Raw genomic sequence first — 19,365 nt, forward strand, 5'->3', positions numbered from 1 at the left:
GCCCGATGGGGTCGAGCTGAAGCCGGGGTCAGTCCAGCCCCATGGGCTCCGGGGCAGTGTGCGCAAAGGGATGGTGGGAGTCGGGAAGCCCGTGCCGGAGCTTGGGGAAAGAAGGGGGATGGGGTTGAGACAGGGCGGCGGGGGCGAGGCTGGCGGGGGCAGTGGTCAGGGGACAGAGGGGAGGGCAGGAAGGTAGGGCCAAGGAGGAGGAAGGGAGAGTACGCTGCGGGGAGTGGGGAGGTCACTAGGGCTGGGCAACCGGAGCCACACTGGGTTACCTCAGAACCTTAAAAAAGGACAGGCTTCCCACAAGCGCCTGGCCTAATTGCGCACCGTCCAGGCCGGAGGGGGCCAACCGTGAGGCGAGGGCCAGAGAAGAGTCTGCCTTCCCAGTCGGGAAGGCCACCGCCCACTCCGCAGACACCTGGGCCCAAGCCCACCCGCAGAGGCACAAAACAAGGAACAGTCACAACTCGGGGCCGAAGAAAGAGCAACCGATGAAGGGACGTCAACTGTGCCCTGAAAAGGGGTGCCCTGTCCCAGAACTTTGGAAGATCGGGGGGGTGAGGAGCAGGAGGAGAGACTGAGAGGAGGGAAAAGGGGTCTGGCCTCCAGTCAAGGCAGATGGAGCTCAGGTCGGGGACTGGCATCCGAGCCAGCCCCCAGAGGGGTTCGAGCACGGGTGGAGGGAGACAGACACACGGAATCAGGCCAGGCAGAAGAACCGGGCCCCACGGTACCTGGGGGAAGAACCGAGGGTGTGCCCGACCCCCACAGCGGCCTCAAGTCTAGAAGTGGGGTGAGGGGCGGGGGGAAGAAGCCCTACTGGCTGGGTGGGGACGGGGCGGAGGGTGGTCGAGCTCACCTTCCCTGCCCCAAGGACATCTTAAAGTTGACAGTACCCATCGTGGCTGACTGCCCGGCTGCCAAGTTTCCTCTGAGATGGGAAATACTCATTCGTTTAGGAGGGTTGGAAAAAGTGACCCCTTTTTACTGCCAAGGGACTGAGCCTCTGCATCCCCTCAGCTCTGGATTTCAGGGATGGGGGAGGGACAGGGCCAAGGAAGGGACAGGGATGAGGCAGGGCAGCGATGGGGCTAACGAAGGGACTAGGAAAGGAGCAGGGAAAAGACAGAGAAGAGGCGGGGAGCCTCAGCCTCTAATACCAGGTGCCTCTTCTAGGGGGGAGGGGGGAGGGGGGAGGGGGAAAGCAGCAGCATCGAAGAGAATCCCGGTACCTTGAATACAAACATCTCCCCACGCAGAAGGGCGACCGTGTTGAAGTTGCCATCGCAGATGTTGGGCTTGGAGCCCGGGGTGGACGGCCGGTCTCCCAGGGGAGGCCGGGGGGGGCCTCGGCTGCCGCTCGTGTTTTCGCTCCGAAGTGGAGTGGATCCTGCGAGCCGGGAGGGTGGGTAACGGTCGCGTGGGCTCCAGGGGCTCCGCCGGTGGCCCTGGGAAAAGAGGGATTGCCACTCAGGAGGAGGTTCCGGGGCCTCCTCCTACTGCCCCTGAAAGCCTGATGGGCCCCAGGGGGTGAGGTCCCCGCCCCCACCTCCTCCCCCACGCCTCCTTGGTCAGCTGCAGGTGTCCAAATGGTTGTCACGCACTCGTGAAAAGGTTACTGAGGTGAAACCGGACATGTTAAGACAAGCTCTCCCAGGGTAGAGTCCCTGGACCACAACTGGGAGTCCGGGAAATGCCAGGAGGCAGAAGCTCCACAGTCCACCTTATCCTGTGATGCGGCTCCATGAAGCGCCCTCCCCGCCAGCCTCAGCAACTCCCTGGTGGACCTGGTGACTCCAATCTTATAAAAACCAAGAGCGACAAAAAAGAGGGGTCATCTCTTCTCTGGGCAGGGTCCCCTGCTCAGAGCCGGGGGGGCTTTCCGGGCTGTGGATGGGCATCCAGCCCATCCTCTAGCAGCCAAAGTAACCGCTCCCCTAGATGGTGGGTTATTCTTACCTTTAGTAATTTTGGTACTAAAAGTGTCTGTGTGCTCCCTGTGGGCGGGGAATGTGTCTGTTAATTATTATATTGGATTCTCCCAAGGGCTTGGTACAGTGTTTTGCACACAGTAAGTGCTCAATAAATACTACTGAAATGAATTAAGTGTGAGTGTGTGTACTTGTGCAAGTGCGTGTGTTGGGGGGGGGTCTCATCCAGAGAGGTGGGAGCCGCCCCTGTCTCCCCTGTCCTCAGGCGGGGTGCCGGCCACCCGCGTGAGCAAACCAACAGGCAACGAGCACGAGCGGGAAGCTTCTCCTGGGAGCCCCGTGGTCACTGTGGTGGTGTGGAGTGGGGGCCGCTGGCCCGGGGCCCGCGACAGATTCTCCGAGCTTCCCCGCTGGACGGAGCGCGGAGCCGAGCCGCGCCACTCACCGTAGATCTTCTGAATTCCTTGGAGGTCATCCTGGGGCAGTTTGAAGTTGTGCGTGTCCATGTACTGGTAGAAGGGGGCCATGATAGCACTGGGGTCATTGGAGTGCTCCAGCCCCAGCGCGTGGCCCAGCTCGTGCACAGCCACCAGGAACAGGTCGTTCCCTGCGGGGACGAGGCGTCGCAGCGTTGAGCACCCGCGCCCTGCCGGGAGTTCCCCTAAACCCCGGGAAGCCCCAGAAGCCTTGTTCAGCCTCTCCTCTGGTGGAGGGGGAGAAGGAGACCCTGTCCTCCAGCCCCAGCCCCAAGAGAGTAACATTTATCCTGGTTCAGTCCCGCCTAGCTGGATTTGGTCCTGCTGGGGTCCACCTTGCCTCTCACCAATCCAAGCCACACCTACCCAGCAGCCGCCCCTGGCCCTCACGTACTGGTTTCTTCCCTTCCTCAGCATTTTAGCAAAGGGACCTGGTCAACTGCACAGGCATTATCACTCTCCTTCCCATCCCGGCCCAGGGTTGCCGCTCTCCACCGAACTCTTGTCCTTTCTATTGTTGTATGGTACTTGTTAAGCATTTACTGTGCGTCAGGTACTGTACTAAGCGCTGGGAGTATTCATTTATTCATTCAATAGTATTTATTGAGCGCTTACTATGTGCAGAGCACTCCACTAAGCGCTTGGAATGAACAAGTCGGCAACAGATAGAGACGGCCCCTGCCGTCTGACGGGCTGACGGTCCGATCGGGGGAGACGGACGGATGAGAACGATGGCGATAAATAGAGTCGAGGGGAAGGACATCTCGTAAAAACAATGGCGACTAAATAGAATCGAGGCGATGTACATTTCATTAACAAAATAAATAGGGTGATGAAAATATATACAGTCGAGCAGACGAGTACGGTGTTGAGGGGATGGGAAGGTAGCGGGGAGGAGCAGAGGGAGATGGGGGGAAAAGAGGGTTAAGCTGCGGAGAGGTGGGGGGGGGCGGTAGAGGGAGTAGAGGGAGAAGGGGAGCTCAGGCTGGGAAGGCCTCTTGGAGGAGGTGAGCTTTAAGTAGGGTTTTGAAGAGGGGAAGAGAATGAGTTTGGCGGAGGTGAGGAGGGAGGGCGTTCCGGGACCGCGGGAGGACGCGGCCCGGGGGTCGATGGCGGCATGGGTGAGACCGAGGGACGGCGAGGAGGTGGGCGGCGGAGGAGCGGAGCGTGCGGGGTGGGCGGTAGAAAGAGAGAAGGGAGAAGAGGTAGGAAGGGGCCAGGTGACGGAGAGCCTCGAAGCCTAGAGTGAGGAGTTTTTGTTCGGAGCGGAGGTCGATAGGCAACCACTGGAGGTGTTTAAGAAGGGGAGTGACACGTCCAGAGCGTTTCTGCGGGAAGATGTGCCGGTAGATAAAAGATAATCCGGCTGTCCCACAAGGGGCTCAGGGTCTAAATCGGAGAGAAAAGGATTTAATCCCCATTTTACGGATGAAGAGATTGAGGCTTAGAGAAGTGAAGTGACTTGCCCAGGGTCACACGGCTGAGGGGTGGCAGAGCCGGGATTAGAACTCAGGTCCTCTGACTCCCAGGCCCAGGCTCTTTCCACTAGGCTACGCTGCTTCCTCCATCTCCACTCTGAGAAAATGTTTGGGCCAGTGGGCCAGTCTGGCCTGGATCCTGAGCTCGTGTGACTGCAGTTCCAGCCAAGAGACTCTCCAAGAGACCTCGGGCAAGAGACTCTCCACCTGCAGACCACAGGACGAGCTTGTGATGAATGCACAAGTGCTCAACCTGTAAATATCCCTAGCGGGTCCTGCAGCTCTTTGGCTCCCGGCCCACTTTTGCACTCACCCTCCCTTCCTGCGCGGCAAGGGATGGGTCGGGGGGCAAGGAGACGGGCGGCCGAACCTCTTTCCTCCCACGGTAAGCAGCTCTTGCCCACACGGCGAGGGCGCTCCCTCTCTGGGGGCGGAGGACTCACCGTCATGATTCGCATTTCCCAGAGTCCACGGTTCATCCGAGTCAAAGTGGGTGTCTCCGCCGATCCCAGGGCCGGGGAAGTAGGCATGGGCCAGGAACCCGCCTTCCCCGTCAAACGGGGAACTGTCGCCGTGGAAGCCCGAGGCAAAGAAAATCATGATGTCCGCCTCCTTCCGGTCACTTTTGATTTCATGGTAAGGGACTTCTTCGAACGTGAGCGGCGTCACTTTCTGCCACACGTCAAAAGCCCGGCGGATGGCTTTCCGGGTGTCCAGCTCGCCCACCTTTGGGGTGTAGTTGTGTATGCTGCCGAGAGGCGGGGAGGGCGGGCGCGTTAGGGCCGGACGGTCAGGCCGCGAGACGAGACGGGCCGGCTGGGGGGCTGCGGGACCCGGCGGCAACCACACGGGTGGAGGAGGGGCGCTGGGGTGCCAGGGGAGCCGAGGGACCGAGGAATAGGGAGGCAGAGGATCAGGACAGCGGAGGGACGGGAAGCGGGGGGCAGGGCAGCGGTTCTGCGCTGCCCCGGTCCCGCTTAACCGGAACGGTAGCTGCCGCCCTTCAAGTTCCTTGAAGCGAGCTCTTGAGAGCGAGCGCACACTGGCCTCGAGGTCCAGGAGTGCCCAGCCCGAGTTCCAGGACAGGGCAGGGACCGGGCCAATCTCTCGGGCTGCATGCTAGCCTGGGGGAGACACCCTTCAACTCCATGGCGATTAACCAGTGGGGCCGTTGGGGAAGAAAAGATCATGCCGGTTGGCCAGTGCTGTGCACAAACACATACACACGTTCGCTACCCAATAGCAAAGGCGGCTCTCCTGGCTCTTCCCGAGAGCCCGGGACACCTGCCCACTCCACCCCATGCACCTGGACTCCCTACACGCCCAGACCCTTCCAAACCGGATGGGACGGGGGAGCTGGACGAACCCGGCCCGGGACAACAGGCACCTGTATGTGATATGCTTCTGCCGCCACTTCTGACCAGTCAGGGCGTAACGCTTGTTCCTCCGCCTGCGGCTCAGGTGCGGGTGGTCCGGGACGCCGCACCGGGGCTTCTTCATCCACCTGAGGAGAGAGAGCACACGTCACCCTGAGCGAGACGGCCGGGAGGGGGCCGACCTTCCCCGGGGCCACAGACACCCCGGACCGTGGCTGAGAATCCCGGCGACTAAAAACAAACCGTCCTGGGCCAAGGAGGCCGGCTACGGAACGGTCTCGTTTGCGTGCTCCGGTTCTTCCTTAGGGAGTGGCAGACTCTCATAAAGGAGTCATTTCTGTGATCGCTGTGAATCATTCACGGGACCGCTTCAAGGGAGGTAGGGGGGACTAGTGGAGAGGGCACGGGGCCGGGAGCCAAGATACTCGAGCCCAGTCCCCTCTCTTCCTGCCACCATCTGACCTCGGGCAAGCCACCTAACCTCTCCCAGGCTCAGGGGAGGCTAGTAGAGAGAGCGCTCCGTCAACGTCGGACCTGGCCAACGGAGTCGGTGGCTATCGCCTTGGGTCTCCTATTCTGGGGAAGCTGGGAGACTGAGTAGGTACAGGCTGTCGTTCGGAGGAGAGTGAAGTGACGTGACCAACCTGACTGCGAGACATTTTCGACAGCTAGACCAGAGTCGGGCTGTTGTGTCGGCACCGGGTGCTTTCAAACACTCTAACTAGGTCTGGCAAGGGATGGCAGGGGAAGAAAGGGAGAAACCACAGGACCCAGTGAAGCCGGGGGGCTGGCCGATTGACACTTCCCAGAGGCCTCTGGGGCACTCTCGGGGACCTCGGCACGGCTCTGCCAGAAGTGGACAGCTACGACCGCCCCTGATGTGGAGCTGAGGTTTTCTGAGGCCCCTCCCAGAGGAAAGGCTGCTCTCTGCTTGCTGCTCTCTTCTCCGCTCACTGCTCTCCACCATCCACTCCTGCCAGCCTGAGAACCAGCCAGAAGCTGGGGAGCTCTCTCTTTCTCCGCTTAATCAAACCCCACAGTACAGTGAGCCAGAGCCAGAAAGGTTTTGTGCTGCTGGCGTCACCTGGGCCCTATAGTGCCCTCGGGTCCGGTGAACTGGGGTGATGGGTCTCTCTCTGTGCCTCCACCCACAGGTGATTGAGCCCCATCTGACATTTCCTCACCTGCCAGCTTGCCCAACCAAATGGGTTCACTGGCACTTTGGTGGCTAAGGACATGCCCAAACCCTGCCTTAAGCCTCGGGGGAGGCAGGCCATGGGACTGGGGCCGGGGGCTGGAGCCGGAGCACAGTGGCAAGACTCCCCATTTTCCCCCTAAACTCAGTTCCTGAGGGGAGAGAGGTCCCTGAGCATCTCAGGTCTTGACCAGGCCACAGACTGTGGCTCTCTGAGGTTTGCCGCCAAGCCCCGGGGCCTCCACTTGAAAATCTCAGCCTGAGAATCTGTTTTTCCATCTCCTTGTACTTTCTTCTCATTCGTATAGTGGATAAAAATATTACTGGTTAGGAGACACGTCGAGGCAGAGGCTCACAGTTCTTCAGTCGATTTACACAGTCTTCTGTGGGAGCCTGGGGAAACCACGTCACCCCTCTTCATCTGCAAGTTCTGTCTCTGTGTCACAGGGGGGATCCCGCTGATCCCGGGGGAAGAGCCCAGCTCTTCCCTGATCCCAAACAGTGACTTCTTTCATGTCCTGTGGGGATCGCTGCTTAGGACAGAACGACGAAAGGCAGTGGAAAGTCGGGGCATTTCTCCCAGAGGCGGGGGACTCCGTAAGTAGGCCCGGGCGCCGGCCGGTCCGAAGCCATATGGGCCACTCGGAGGAAACACCAAGAATCTCCGATTCCTCCTTGAGAAGCCAGCTTCTCTCCAATGGGTGTGAATCCACCGGGGAGACCACGGCGTCCGGAACGATCGTTGCGGCCACCGGCCCGCACCATGGAAAGCTCACTGCCCTGCTTTACGGCTACATCACTGTAAAATGTTATTTTTAATTTATTCCCGTCACCTCTGCCCACCAACCTCCGTTACAAATCCGTCCACACTGGAGTCCCTTCCACCCACCTCACTGCACTAGCCCAGGGCCTTGCGCTCTGCAACCCGCCATCATCCTCCGACTCCAGCCCTGCCCCTGATCGCACGGCCTGGGTCCCCCAAGGCCAAGGCAGGGGGTGGACACGAGCCTCAGCCACCTGAGCACCAGGAGACCTGATTGCATGCTGGCAGGTGAGGAAGTGTCGGATGGGGCTCAATCGCCCGTGGGCGGAGGCGCCGAGTGGGACCGGTCGCCGCGGTCCACCGGACTTGAGGACACCGTAAGGTCTCAACAGAATGCAGTTCGCCTCTGGGAGCTCTTCGAAGTCGACGGGCCACGACAGCCGTTGGGAGGCCTGGGGTCCGTCGGTCCGTCTGCCCATCCGGGGTCTCCGTATGCTTGATGGTGACGGCGTTCTTCAAGAGCCCGGGCAAAAAGACAGCAGATGGTTACGAGGCTCGTGGCAGAATCGGTGCGGAGTTACGGACGGGTGATTTCGCCTACGCGGGGACCCTGGCCGAGAACGCTTCAGGCCAGGAAGGAGCTTCTCCCACCTCGGCCGCTCTCTTCAGCAGAATGGAGCCGTGAGCTCCGGTCCCAAGGGTCCACCAGCTAGGCCGCACCGTCCCCTGAGCCCGCTGGGATGGACAGAGAAGCTGCCCTTGTCTTTACCCTGTAGGACGCCCTGAGGCAGGCCTGGGTGAACCAAAACCCATTGACGTAGAAGGAGGGCTGGCTTCCAGACAGCAGGAAATCAAGATACAGAGAGGTCAAACTCCACTGAGGGGGCCAAAGTGTTCTGGGGGAAAGCTACGCAGGCCAGAGGAGCCCAGTGGCCTCAGAGCCCACTGCTAACTGGAGCTTTGCAGGCAAAATGGTGCTGTGCCTATCAAGGTCATCTCTAATCCGTGAAATGACAAGATGGACCTGGATCCAATCATGAGGAACTGGAACCGGGCCAGTCTCCCGGCCTTGAAGGGATATGCAGTCTCAGCGCAACTCTGCAGGGCCGGGCCAGCGTGCGGGAAATGCTTCGGCCGCCCTGCCTAGGAGGGGTGCGGGCCCGGCCCCAGCAACCCAAGCCGGTGGGCGATAGGGGTGCCCTCTGCCATCACCGCCTTGACCTCAAAATGCAATTGTCCAGCTGACTGGCTGCAGGAGTATGCGGATAGAGGGTAGAGGTGTTGGGGTGAGGGGGAGAGAGAGATATGGGGGCTTCTGGCTGGGACAAACCTACAGGACTGTGGAGGTGCCCCAACCTGTTTGCCTTAGCCTCTTCCCTCTGCCCACCCTCGGTCCTCCAGCACCGGTTGGGTGGCCCGGTGCGAATGTACTGCCTAAGCGGGGGCATGTGACCGGAGCCCAGAGCGGCTAGATGGAGCGCTGGCATCGGGCGAGAACGGCCGCTGGGCGAGGAGCTGCAGTCGAGTGAGCGCCCCGCCCCCGGGGCAGAAACACGGCTTTAAGGTCCCTCCAAGGCACAGCTTCAAGTGGAGTGGCATCGTGGACTCCAGGGAAGGAACGGTTCGCACCTCAACCTGGCACACCATGGTCAGAGATGGGTGGCACTTTCTGGGCAGGGGGGCTGGGCTAGGGGATTGGGGCAGAGATGGGCGCCAGCAGCCCCAGGCTCTCAGAAGCAGCCGGGCGGCAGACGAAGGGCTGGGAGGGTTTGCGGGCGGAGCGGAAGGGACCGGTGGTCACACATCAGCCTTTTAAGCCACTCCTGCACGTGTGCATACACGACAGGCGCACACGGAGACACACACGCACACACACTCACCACAAGCCGTCCCCTTCACACACGAAGGACAAGGAAACCTATTTCGGCATCTTCTGTTGTCATTTCTGGGCTGCCCGGTGCCAGAGGCACTACGTTCTTGTCGGTTCTCTTCAGGAAAAACGCTTGCCCGGCCGTCATTTCCTTCGTCTGGATTCTCCTGATTAGCTTGGGTTCATCCACTTTTCCATTGGCACCGGTTCTCTCCCCACAGCCCCACCCGGGGGTGCTGACCCAGGAGACGCCCTGTGACTGCGGAACCTCTGCCCGGAGCAGGGGCTTCATAAATATCCGGGTTGATGACGCCAGGGGCCAAACTTACTTTTAAATCGCAACGCACGAGAAAAACAACCTGAGAGTCGGTCCAACTGTGCTAAAAATCAGAATTCTCCCTCATCCAGCAATAACTCTAAAGAGAGCAAACTAGGCACCTTGCCCTTTCCGGGATAATGTTTGTTCAAATAAATCCTTCCTGAGCCAACACTCTCCAGGCACAGTCCCCCTGCCTTTTGCTCAACTCGTGCTTTAAGAAGAGCCTCTCTGGTCTTAGTCTGGGTTGGTTGGAATGAACTCCAAAAATGCTTCGGGAAAAGACCCACAGGATCAACCTTGCATATGCACGTGAGCACGCACACATGCACGCACACGCTCTCTCTCTCTCTCTCTCTCTCTCTCCCCCACCCCATTCCCCCAGACTTGGGAATATCTAAGTAGAGCCATCTAGAGCTGGGAAAACCATGGAGAAGAGCAGTATTTGCCTCTAAGATAGCCCAGTGAACCGTTGGCATAACTAGGTCAAGAGTGGGAGGAGAGGGAGGGTGTGGGATGGGGCTCAGCTGGAGGGGGTCCTAACCCAGGAATGCTAAAACTCCAAGAACCACCTGACCTCAAACTTTGAGATGCCAAATTCCCAGAGCAGGGGCAGCGTTGGCCTTCACAGCCCAGACTTGGTGCCCGCCCAGAGGGCACAGTGCTTTTGGCCCCCAGGGTACCTCCCCAACTCCTTCCCTCCCTCCCCATCTTCCTTCCTCCCTCCCTCCCTCCCTCCATGGGACTAAGGGCCGCCTCGTGCCAAATGGGTTCATTTCCTCTGGTGGAACGGCGGATGGTATCGCTGCCCGCAGGGTTCCTCTGTCATTCCCCGGGTCAGAGCCTTTAGCCCAGGGGTTCCCCTTTGAGACGACTGTCCCGGCACAAGCCAGGGTCACCCCGGGGACAAACATTTCCGAGGAGAAACCACCCTTGGGCTCCCTGCCGGCCGACTACGGTGGCTCTCTGAGCAGCCCCGATCCCTCCGGCCCGTCGAACCGATGCCAGCGGGAAGACGGGAACTTTCTCGAGTCTCGGGGACCTATCGGGAGACTCGACTCATCACCCGCTTCAGACGGTTCCAAGCCCACGGAGGAGCCCTGCCCTGTGCCGGAGCAGTTAGATGAAAAATAAGTCTAGAAAGTTCAAAAGGTAGGAAAACCTCTGCAAATCTTACTCAATTGTTGTCTGATCCAATACTCCTGTTACTGGGATCCCATAAAACTGCTGCATAGTGGCAACTGCAGACTGCAAAGCTTTTCCTGAGTGCAGAGCAGACATTCGGGTGTCATTGGGAAGTAAATAGCCATAAGATTTTAGCCAATTCTGAAAAATAGGAGAAAGAGAAGGTATCAGTACAGCGGGGTATCGTCGGAAATACAGAAAGAGTATCTTCTTCCTTCAAAGCTTGCATCCTCTCTCGGACCTGAATCAAAACTCTCGATTATCCCTCGCCCATAATTCGATCTGCTTTCCATCACTCACACCGCCCTATTTCTGAAAGGAAAAAAATCGGCCCCCACCAGATGAACTGGCTCATCGCAGAGCACAACCAGGCAGGCCACGGCCAGGGGCCCAGCACCTAAGGTGGCGACTACAGGACAGGCAGGCGTTGAAGATCAGGGACTGAACTATTGGGCCAAGGAATCCGGAGATGGGGCAGAGGCTCCGCAGAACTCTCTTAGCAGGCCGGTGCCAACTCCACCTGGGCAGAGGGAACGGGAAGCTTGCCAAGGCCAAGGGGCTTCCCAGTAAACACCGCAAAACTCCGGGGCTCCAGACCCACAGGGGTCAGACGGAGCACGACGTGCCTGGTGAGCTGGCCAAATCCAAGAGCGCTTCAGCGACAGGAGGGAGAGAAGAGCAGGGTCCAGAGAAGGGCATCTCGGTGGTGGCTACACTTTGTTTCATGCCTGCACGGGTGGATTCGCAGGTGGGGAGGTGAGGGTGAAAGAAAGCTGAGGGCTAATCGAGCATTTCTGCCTCCAGGGACCAATCCATGAAGGCAATTTGGCAGTCGCACCGTTAGAGCATCACTCCAGGATGGAGAAATTCATGTTGTGGGAGCTGAGTGCCATGAAATCCCAAGTCCACTCGAGCTGAGCAGCAAGCGTCCACTTCAGCCTGTTGGAGGAGCAGGGATGAGCTGAGACCGCAAAGGCGGTCGCTCCCCATTTTCTCCCTCTCGCTCTCTTCCTCTGCCCACAGATATTGGAGGTGATGTGTAGACATTGCCACTGAGAAGCCTAGTGGATAGAGCAGGGGCCTGGGAGTCAGAGGAACCTGGGTTCTAATCCCTGCTCTGCCGCTTGTCTGCTGTGTGGCCTTGGGCAAATCACTTAACTTTTCTGTACCCCAGTTAACTCATCTGTAAAATGGGGATTAAGACTGGGAGCCCCATGTGGGACAGGAACTGTGTCCAACCCGATTAGCTTGTATCTACTTCAGCGATTACTGCTGTGCCTGGCATATAGTAAGTGCTTCACGAATACTATTATAAATAAAAAAAATTCACCTCACTGGGCCAGGAAGGGAAGCCATTCATGAGATGGACAGATGAGAGGACAGAGACAGGCACACACATATATACACACATATCTCCTCTGGGCAGGGAATGCATCTCTTTGGTCTTGTATTCTCCCAAGCTCTCAGGACCGTGCTCTGCACACAGTAAGTGCTCAATAAATACAGTGGAATAAATGAACGTCTGCTAATTCTGGGTACAGTCCTCTACTTGAACGTCCTTCCGTCACCTCATACTTAACAGGTTTAAACCAGAACTTCGAAAACAGTAAGCGCTCGATAGATACTACTGACCGACTGACTGCTCTGCACGTAGCAATGAATAAATACCGCTGATCGAATGATAGATACATACAGAGTCCCAAGAAAAGGTGCACCCGAATGAAGGGAGACAAGAGCATCTTCTGTTCTTGGGGTTTCAAGGTCTCCTTGCTCTAGCAGCCTCCTGAGTCTCAAATCACAACCCCAGCTCCACTTCCTCCTGATTGACTCCGCCAGTTCTCCAGCTCCTCAGGGGATCACCAGGTCGAACCCCCTTTCATCCTTCCTACCTTCTGTAGACAAATGACGTCGGTCCGTGGCCTCCCGTTTCGGCTTGTGAGATTGGTGATTATTTTTTAAATGGTCCTTTCGGCCCTGTTCGGTGTCTGGGTCTACCAATACAACTGTATTTTACTCTCCCAAGTGCTTACTACAGTACTCCACACACAGTGCTCAAAAAATATCACTGATTGACCGATTGCTGGGCATTCGTTCAATCGCATTTATTGAGCTCTTACTGAGTGCGGAGCACTGTAGTAGGTGCTTGGGAGAGTACGATACAACTGTTTTAAGGCGAACCGGGGCACCCACCATCTCGCGGCCAAACGCTAGCCAGCTAGCAAAGCGGAACATGGAAGCACAGGTGGTTCCTACAACTGAAACTGCTGGACATCCCGGGCCAGGAATACAGAAGGTGTCCCTCGCCCCCGTGCCAACCAAATAAGGTATGGAGTGGGGGCAGGAATGGAGATTGGACAAAAGGAAACCGGGAGCTCGACCTGGCCAGAAGGACGGGTGATAAATACCTGCCACCTCTGACGTACTGTGCAGCGGATCGAGGCTCGCAGCAGCCGGCTGTGCGTCACCTCTGCCCAGATGTGGGATGCCCGCTCTGCCAGCACCAAGTGAGGAGCCTGGGGACAGGTCAGTGTCCCAATGAACGCCCTTGGGCCTGGGAGCTGGGGCACTCTGCCACATCCTTGTAACGCATAAGTGAATTCCTCCCGAGTGGGAAGCGTTCGTGGATGGGAACTAGGTGCTTCGCCACGTGCGAGTCACGAATAAGCCAAGTCCCCCTGAGTGGGAAGCATCTGTGGTCAGGAGGTAGGCGCTTCGCCACGTGCGAATAACTGGTAAGTGTATTCCTCCCGAGAGGGAAGTTCAATCTGTCGCATGTGAATAACTAAAAATAAGTATATTCCTCCCAAAAGGGAAGTTCAATTCGCCACACAGCATAAATCTTGCACGGCTCAGTCCTTCTGACTCCGGTCTCTCCCTCTCGCCACGCCAATCCTCGGACCCTTCCTCGTAGGACAGGTGACCAACCCCCGTGACCCTCGGAGCTTCCCCTTAAGAACTCAGAAACTGAATGAAGGAGGTGCCTCACTCGCCCTCGCCGGGCGGAGCGACGGGGATGCCAAGGGCCGTTAGCAGACCCAGGGTGTTCTGAATCGAACACGCCCACACGGGGGGGTGGGTGCTGCCAGAGGGGCCCCCCGACCAGCGGGTGCCGGTGTGGGGGTCAGGAGCACCGACTCGGGCAGCAGGGTGGTGAGTCCCGGGATCTCACCGGGCAAGACCTGCCACAGGAGCAGCTGTGAGAAGCCCGGTGGGTGAGTGCTCGGAGGAGGGGACTGTCCCTAACCCTGGAGGCAGGGGCAGGGCCAAATGGGATGAGAAGGAGAAAAGTTCTTTGATTATCAGGATGCATTTGAGGGGAAGAACTGTAGGAATCAAAGACGGGCTTCAGAGGTGCAAAGAAGAAAAAGTTAGAGAAAAGTCAAAATATCTAGGTCTTTCCCTGTATCCCACTGTCTGAAAACAATATATGCTTCCCTGCCTCCCTTCCTGCTCCCACAGCCCCCACCAATCATTAAACGATAAACTCTTTGAGGGCAGAAAACACATCTTTTACTTTTACTGGACTCTCCCAAGAGCTCAATACTACATTCCGTGTGCAAGAGGCGCTCATTATATACCACCGATCGACTGACGGCACTATCAAAGAAACGCCGGGTTATGAAAGCCCATTCTGAGCTGCAGGAGCCCCGAGGCCTGGCCTGGCAGCCGAGTAGGGCCACAGGTGTGGACCAGAGGGTGGGCATGGAAGCGGGGAGAGGGAGGAGGAGAAAGAGGGGAATGGGGAGGGGAATGGGAAGGGGAAAAGGGAGGAGGAGAAAGAGAGGAATGGGGAAGGGGGGACGGGAAGAGGGAGAGAGAGGAGGAAGGGGAAACTTCTGGATAGACCTTGTTGAGGGATATGGGTGTGCGGCTGGGCTTCACACCAGAAGCGCTGGGCTGCAGAGAGTCGGGGGACGGGACAGTGAGGGTGAGCCAGGCGTAGATGCCTCCTCGGGGCGGGGGCAGAAGAGCTCCGGGGCACACCACTGGGACTGAGGGACCGGGAAAGACCAAAGGGGCCAACGGTGGAGGAGGGGCATTGGGGTGACCTGGGAGGACGGGGTGGTCCCAGAGGTTAAACCACATGGCTGTTGGGCCCCGTGGAATTACCGGGAAGGAGCTGCGGCCAATGCTCCGCCAACCGGCTCGCCTGTCCCAGCCCTGCCCTTCCCCGACTCCGGCGGGGCCCTGCGCGACCCCCTGCCCTCTGCCGCAACCCTCCGACTCGGGCGGCCTCAGTTGCCAATGCCGTGGAAACTTCTCTACTGTTCTGCAAGCCCCTGTGGCTGGTTCAGCTGGGACAACCCACTCTGTGCCTAAAAGCCTGAGCTGCTGGGCTTCCCATGACCCCACCCGTGCAGCAGATGCAGAGCACGGACCTGGGAGTTAATAAGATCTGGGTTCTAGTTTTGGCTCCACCGCTTGTCTGATGCGTGATTTGGGGCAAGTCGCTTAGGTTCTCTGTGTCTCATCTGTAAAATGGAGATTATGACTGTGAGCCCCATGTGGGACGGGGACCGACCTGATTACCTTGTAATTACCCCAGCGCTTAGAACAGCACCTGGCACAAAACAGATGTCATTTAAAAAAAATAAAATGGACCAGGTCGCCCAGCCGACTGACTTTTCAGGCAGGCAGCCCTCGCTTGGGCAAGAGGACTTGGGAGTGCCCGGTCCTGCGGCTGCTGCGTTTGATCAACCAATTCTCCATTCCCCAGTCATAAACTACCCCAACATCATGAAAATCCGTGAATGGGTCAGCCCGGTAGAAGTTCCAAAAAGTATTCTAATACTTCAAAGTTCCATGACCGGGATGGAGAAGTTGGGTGATCTTATAAGAAAGGCTAGGCTGCTACGTTCATCGTGCCATATCCACTTTTGCCTCTTATGTCCCTGGATTATGGCAAAGATTTTGCTCAAAAAGAGCCTCTCCTTTGACACTCTGGCACGGCCATTGTGCCGCTCCGTCAGTAGCAGCCGGCTCCCCGTTTTCAGCAGTTTACCAGAATGTGTCGACCGAGCAGGTCTCGGGTAGGGGTCATGGGTGCCCCACTTCTTGGCTGGGGACCAAAATAAGAAGGACTCTCTCCTCTTTCCCACTGCTCTTCCCCATCTCAGAGGATGGTGTGCGTGTGTGCTTGTGTGTAGAAGACCGGTGTGAAATGCTAGCCACGACACAGTTCCCCATCGCCCTGGCTACATTTGCTGTCCTGGTTCCAGGAAGTGTCCTGGAGATAGTAAAACCAGGAAAACCTCATTCAGGCCCATGTTGTAGGCCCCAAAATGTCTAGACCTGCCTGGCTCTAGGACTGCCCTGCCCCGCCCCCCCCCCAGACATCATCCTCCCCTTCCTCTCATTTGTTTTCAATCCCGCCTCCCCAGCTAGACTGTCAGCTCCTTTGGGGCAGGGATCAAGTTTACTAGCTCATTGGATTCTCCCAAGCGCTCAGTGCTGCGGAGCGGTGCTCGGCAAGTACTACTGATTGAATCATTTAAATGCCAAGACTGCTCTGCCCCAAGCAAGATCATCTACACCACAAAGGCTCTCAGAGATGGAAATGTTAGCCATTTTCCAAATATCCCCACCAAAATACCAACCACCTGGACAAGAGCAGACTGGGGGTTAAACACTATACAGGAAAGGGGGGGGATGGGAGGGGAAGGTTGGAGGAGGGGAAGGGGGTGAGCATTCCAAGGCCTCATTTTCCGACTGCCCTACTTGGAAAACTTATTCACAAAACCAACCGTCTTGGGCTGCTAGACTGTAAACAACTTGAGGGCAGGGACTGTGTTTAAATGCAGAGCGCTTCATACAGTGCTCTACACAGGTCAGGCAGTTCGGACATACCACTGACGGACAGATGGAAGAGGAGTTCCACCCAGTTTTAGCCAAGAAGAAAAAATGGGGCAGGGCTGAATCTAGCAGCAACAGCTCAAATACGCATCTGTATATTTATATGCACATACATCTGTTCTATATTTGTAACTTATTTATTTATATTAAGGTCTAGTCTCCCCCTCTAGATTGTAAGCTTGTTGCGGGCAGGGAATGTGCCTGCTTACTGCTATATTGTACTTTCCCAAGCGCTTAGTACAGTGCCGTACACACAGTGGGCGGTGGGAATGCCAGGCAGACAACGAGAGGGCACCTCTCCGCTACGTTTCCCTTATCCCCTCCGCGGCCGCCGCACTGCTCTGGACTCCCGGCCATCGCCGCTGGAACCCAAAGCCCAAATCCAAGAAGTCCCGTCGGCCCTTCACCTGGCCGGGGGGATCCGGGGACAAAACCTGGAGGTGGGGGAAGGGCGGGAGGAGGGGATCCTGCCCTGGTGGGAGGACTGAGGGAGGGAAAGACGGATGGAGAGGATTCTGGCATCGAGTTGGAGAACTCCAAATGTGGAAAATTAAACCAAGAGAAACTAATCAGGCAGAGAAGGGTTATTCAGAAGTCAGGAGGACTCTTGGAAGACCTCAGTGAAAGAGGAAGCAGAGTTCTAATTTCCTCAAATAAACCTCTGGTGCCCAAGGAGTCACGAGTTGGCAGGGGGACTGGAGCCCCGGCGTGAAGCCAAGACCGGCAGCCTCCTGACTCGGGGCAGATGGGCCCAGCGGGCTCCTTCCCCGGCCCAGCGCCGCGGAGCACCCGGGAGGCCGGCCCCGCTCGGCCCCGAGGCGGCTCTGCCCACCTCAGGCAGGGCAGGGGGCTTTTCGGTTGGCTTCAAAGGCGTCCGTCCGCACCCTGAGCGAGCCAGCACAACAGATCTGCATTCTTCTCACTTCGGATTTTCCCGCAGCCCCACTGGGGGTTGAGGGGGTGGGGGGTGGGGATGAAGGGTCACCAAGCTACAGGAAGAGACTAGAACCCGGATGGCTGGCCAATGCCTGGCACTTCACCCCGCTCTACCAGGCCTCGCCAGGCTTCATTCCCCAGGCCAACAACCGCGCAGGTGCGCGCGCACAAACACACACACAGAGGCACTCACATACACGCTCCCTCTCAATCAAGAGCACTCTACTCACCCCACGTGCCTTTTCTGGCTTCCTCTTGGCTTTTTGGATGAGGACTTATTATTATATCTCTCTATCACTGACCTTGCTTGTGCCACACCAGGTTCCCTAGTAGAGGGGTGTGTATCTTGGGGTCCGTCTGGGCTGCCCCCGGAGGCAAATACGACCGCCCCGGCCTTGCTGACCCCAACCGTGGCTGGAGCCGGCCCTTCTCCCGGTGCCTCGCCCCTAAAGGCCCCAGTTCTCACCCTGGCGTTTTGGGGCTGGCGTTTCACATAAGCCCCAAATCAGCCAAAATTGGGCTAGGACAGGGTCCTGCGTGCAGAGGGCTTCCAGGGAATCGGCCAGATTTTGAAAAACCAAAAGAGAGTCAGTACAAGCCCCGCAGAAGACTTAGCCTGGCCATACAGCCTGGAAATGTTGGGCACTGAATGATGCAGGCAAACTCCGGGCAAAGTCAAGGTCCTAACCCGCTCGACATCTGTTGGGCTTACGACGGGGACGATGACGCCGTTTGTTAAACGCTCGCTGTCTGTCCAGCACTGTTCTAAGCGCTGGGGTAGATACAAGCTAGTTAGATTGTACCCAGCCCATATATGGCTCACAGTCTTAATCCCCATTTTATAAATGAGGTAACTGAGGCAGAGAGGAGTGAAGTGACTTGTCCAAGGTCAGACCGCAGACAAGCGGTAGTGCGGGAATTAGAATCCAGGTCGTCCTAACTCCCAGGCCCATGTTCTATCCATTAGGCCATGCTGCCTCCTTCCAGGGAGGAACTGTACCCCTGACTTGGCCAATGCAGATGCTCATGCCCCAGGACCCAGCTCCCGGGCAGGTCGGGTTCGGGAGAAGGCTGGTGGGGAGACAGGAAAGGGGCAGGGGCCAGAAGGCGGCCCGAGGGACAACGAGCGATGCGGGCAGAACCCCACGGGGCAGGATATTCTCCCAGGCTGTGGCTGGGTCCTGGGCAGTGAGAGAAGGGGGAAGGGGGAGTCAGGACAAGTGCCTTGCTGCCCGCCCCCACCCCCCGTGCAGGCACGGGGGCCAGGGGCTGGTGTGGCCGCTTCATAGTTCTGCTTCCCTTGTGCCCCCAGTTCCCTCCAGGAGAGATGGAGGTCCTCACTTCCTACTTCTCTTCTGGATGAAAGATTAGAGGATCATGTGCTACCTCCCCCATTTTTTAACCTTGACCGCGCAGACCCACCTGTTTGTCTTTCCCGTGGAACCAGGCCACTGACCCTACAAAAGCAATCTAAAGTAACCAAGGTACTTTTGAAATCAACACAGACCTTAAGATGAAAGACGCGGTGTCACAGACTACAAAAGGCAGTTATTACGGCTGTCACTTACTGAATCCGGCCATGAATACAGAGCCTCACCTACAGCTTTCCCACCCCCCCCACCCCCCACCCCCGTCCCAGAGGTCCCAGGGCCCAAAGACATCCACAGCTGGTAAAGAGGGGCAGGGGAGCTACGATTTTGGCATAAGCCTTCTAAGGCAGTAGCGGAACAACCCACGGGTTCCTGACGGAGTGGGCCGGGCGAGGAAACCACTACTGCCTTACCTTGGAAGACCTGAACTCTTCAATCAATCAATCAATCAATCATATTTACTGAGCACTTTGTGCGAAGCACGATGCTAGGTGCTTGGGAGAGTACACTCTAAGAGCTGGTAACACGTTCCCTGCCCACATGGAGCCTGCAGTCTAGGGGGAGATTGACATTGATACAAATAAATTCCGGATCTGTACAAAAGTGCTGT

The 19,365-nt window shown here is 57.5% G+C and overlaps 1 protein-coding gene across 1 annotated transcript in view; it reads right to left on the minus strand.

The window, feature by feature from the left end:
* MMP24 (matrix metallopeptidase 24) overlaps positions 1–19,365 on the minus strand; it is a 48,754-nt gene that overhangs the window by 9,751 nt on the left and 19,638 nt on the right. The window contains 6 exon segments of the mRNA XM_029080151.1: positions 1,239–1,352; positions 1,354–1,454; positions 2,383–2,544; positions 4,335–4,639; positions 5,279–5,395; positions 10,589–10,737. Coding sequence (XP_028935984.1) covers positions 1,239–1,352; positions 1,354–1,454; positions 2,383–2,544; positions 4,335–4,639; positions 5,279–5,395; positions 10,589–10,737 — 948 coding nt within the window.

The sequence above is a fragment of the Ornithorhynchus anatinus genome, chromosome 15, assembly GCF_004115215.2.
Source record: "Ornithorhynchus anatinus isolate Pmale09 chromosome 15, mOrnAna1.pri.v4, whole genome shotgun sequence".
NCBI classification, from domain to species: Eukaryota; Metazoa; Chordata; class Mammalia; order Monotremata; family Ornithorhynchidae; genus Ornithorhynchus; species Ornithorhynchus anatinus.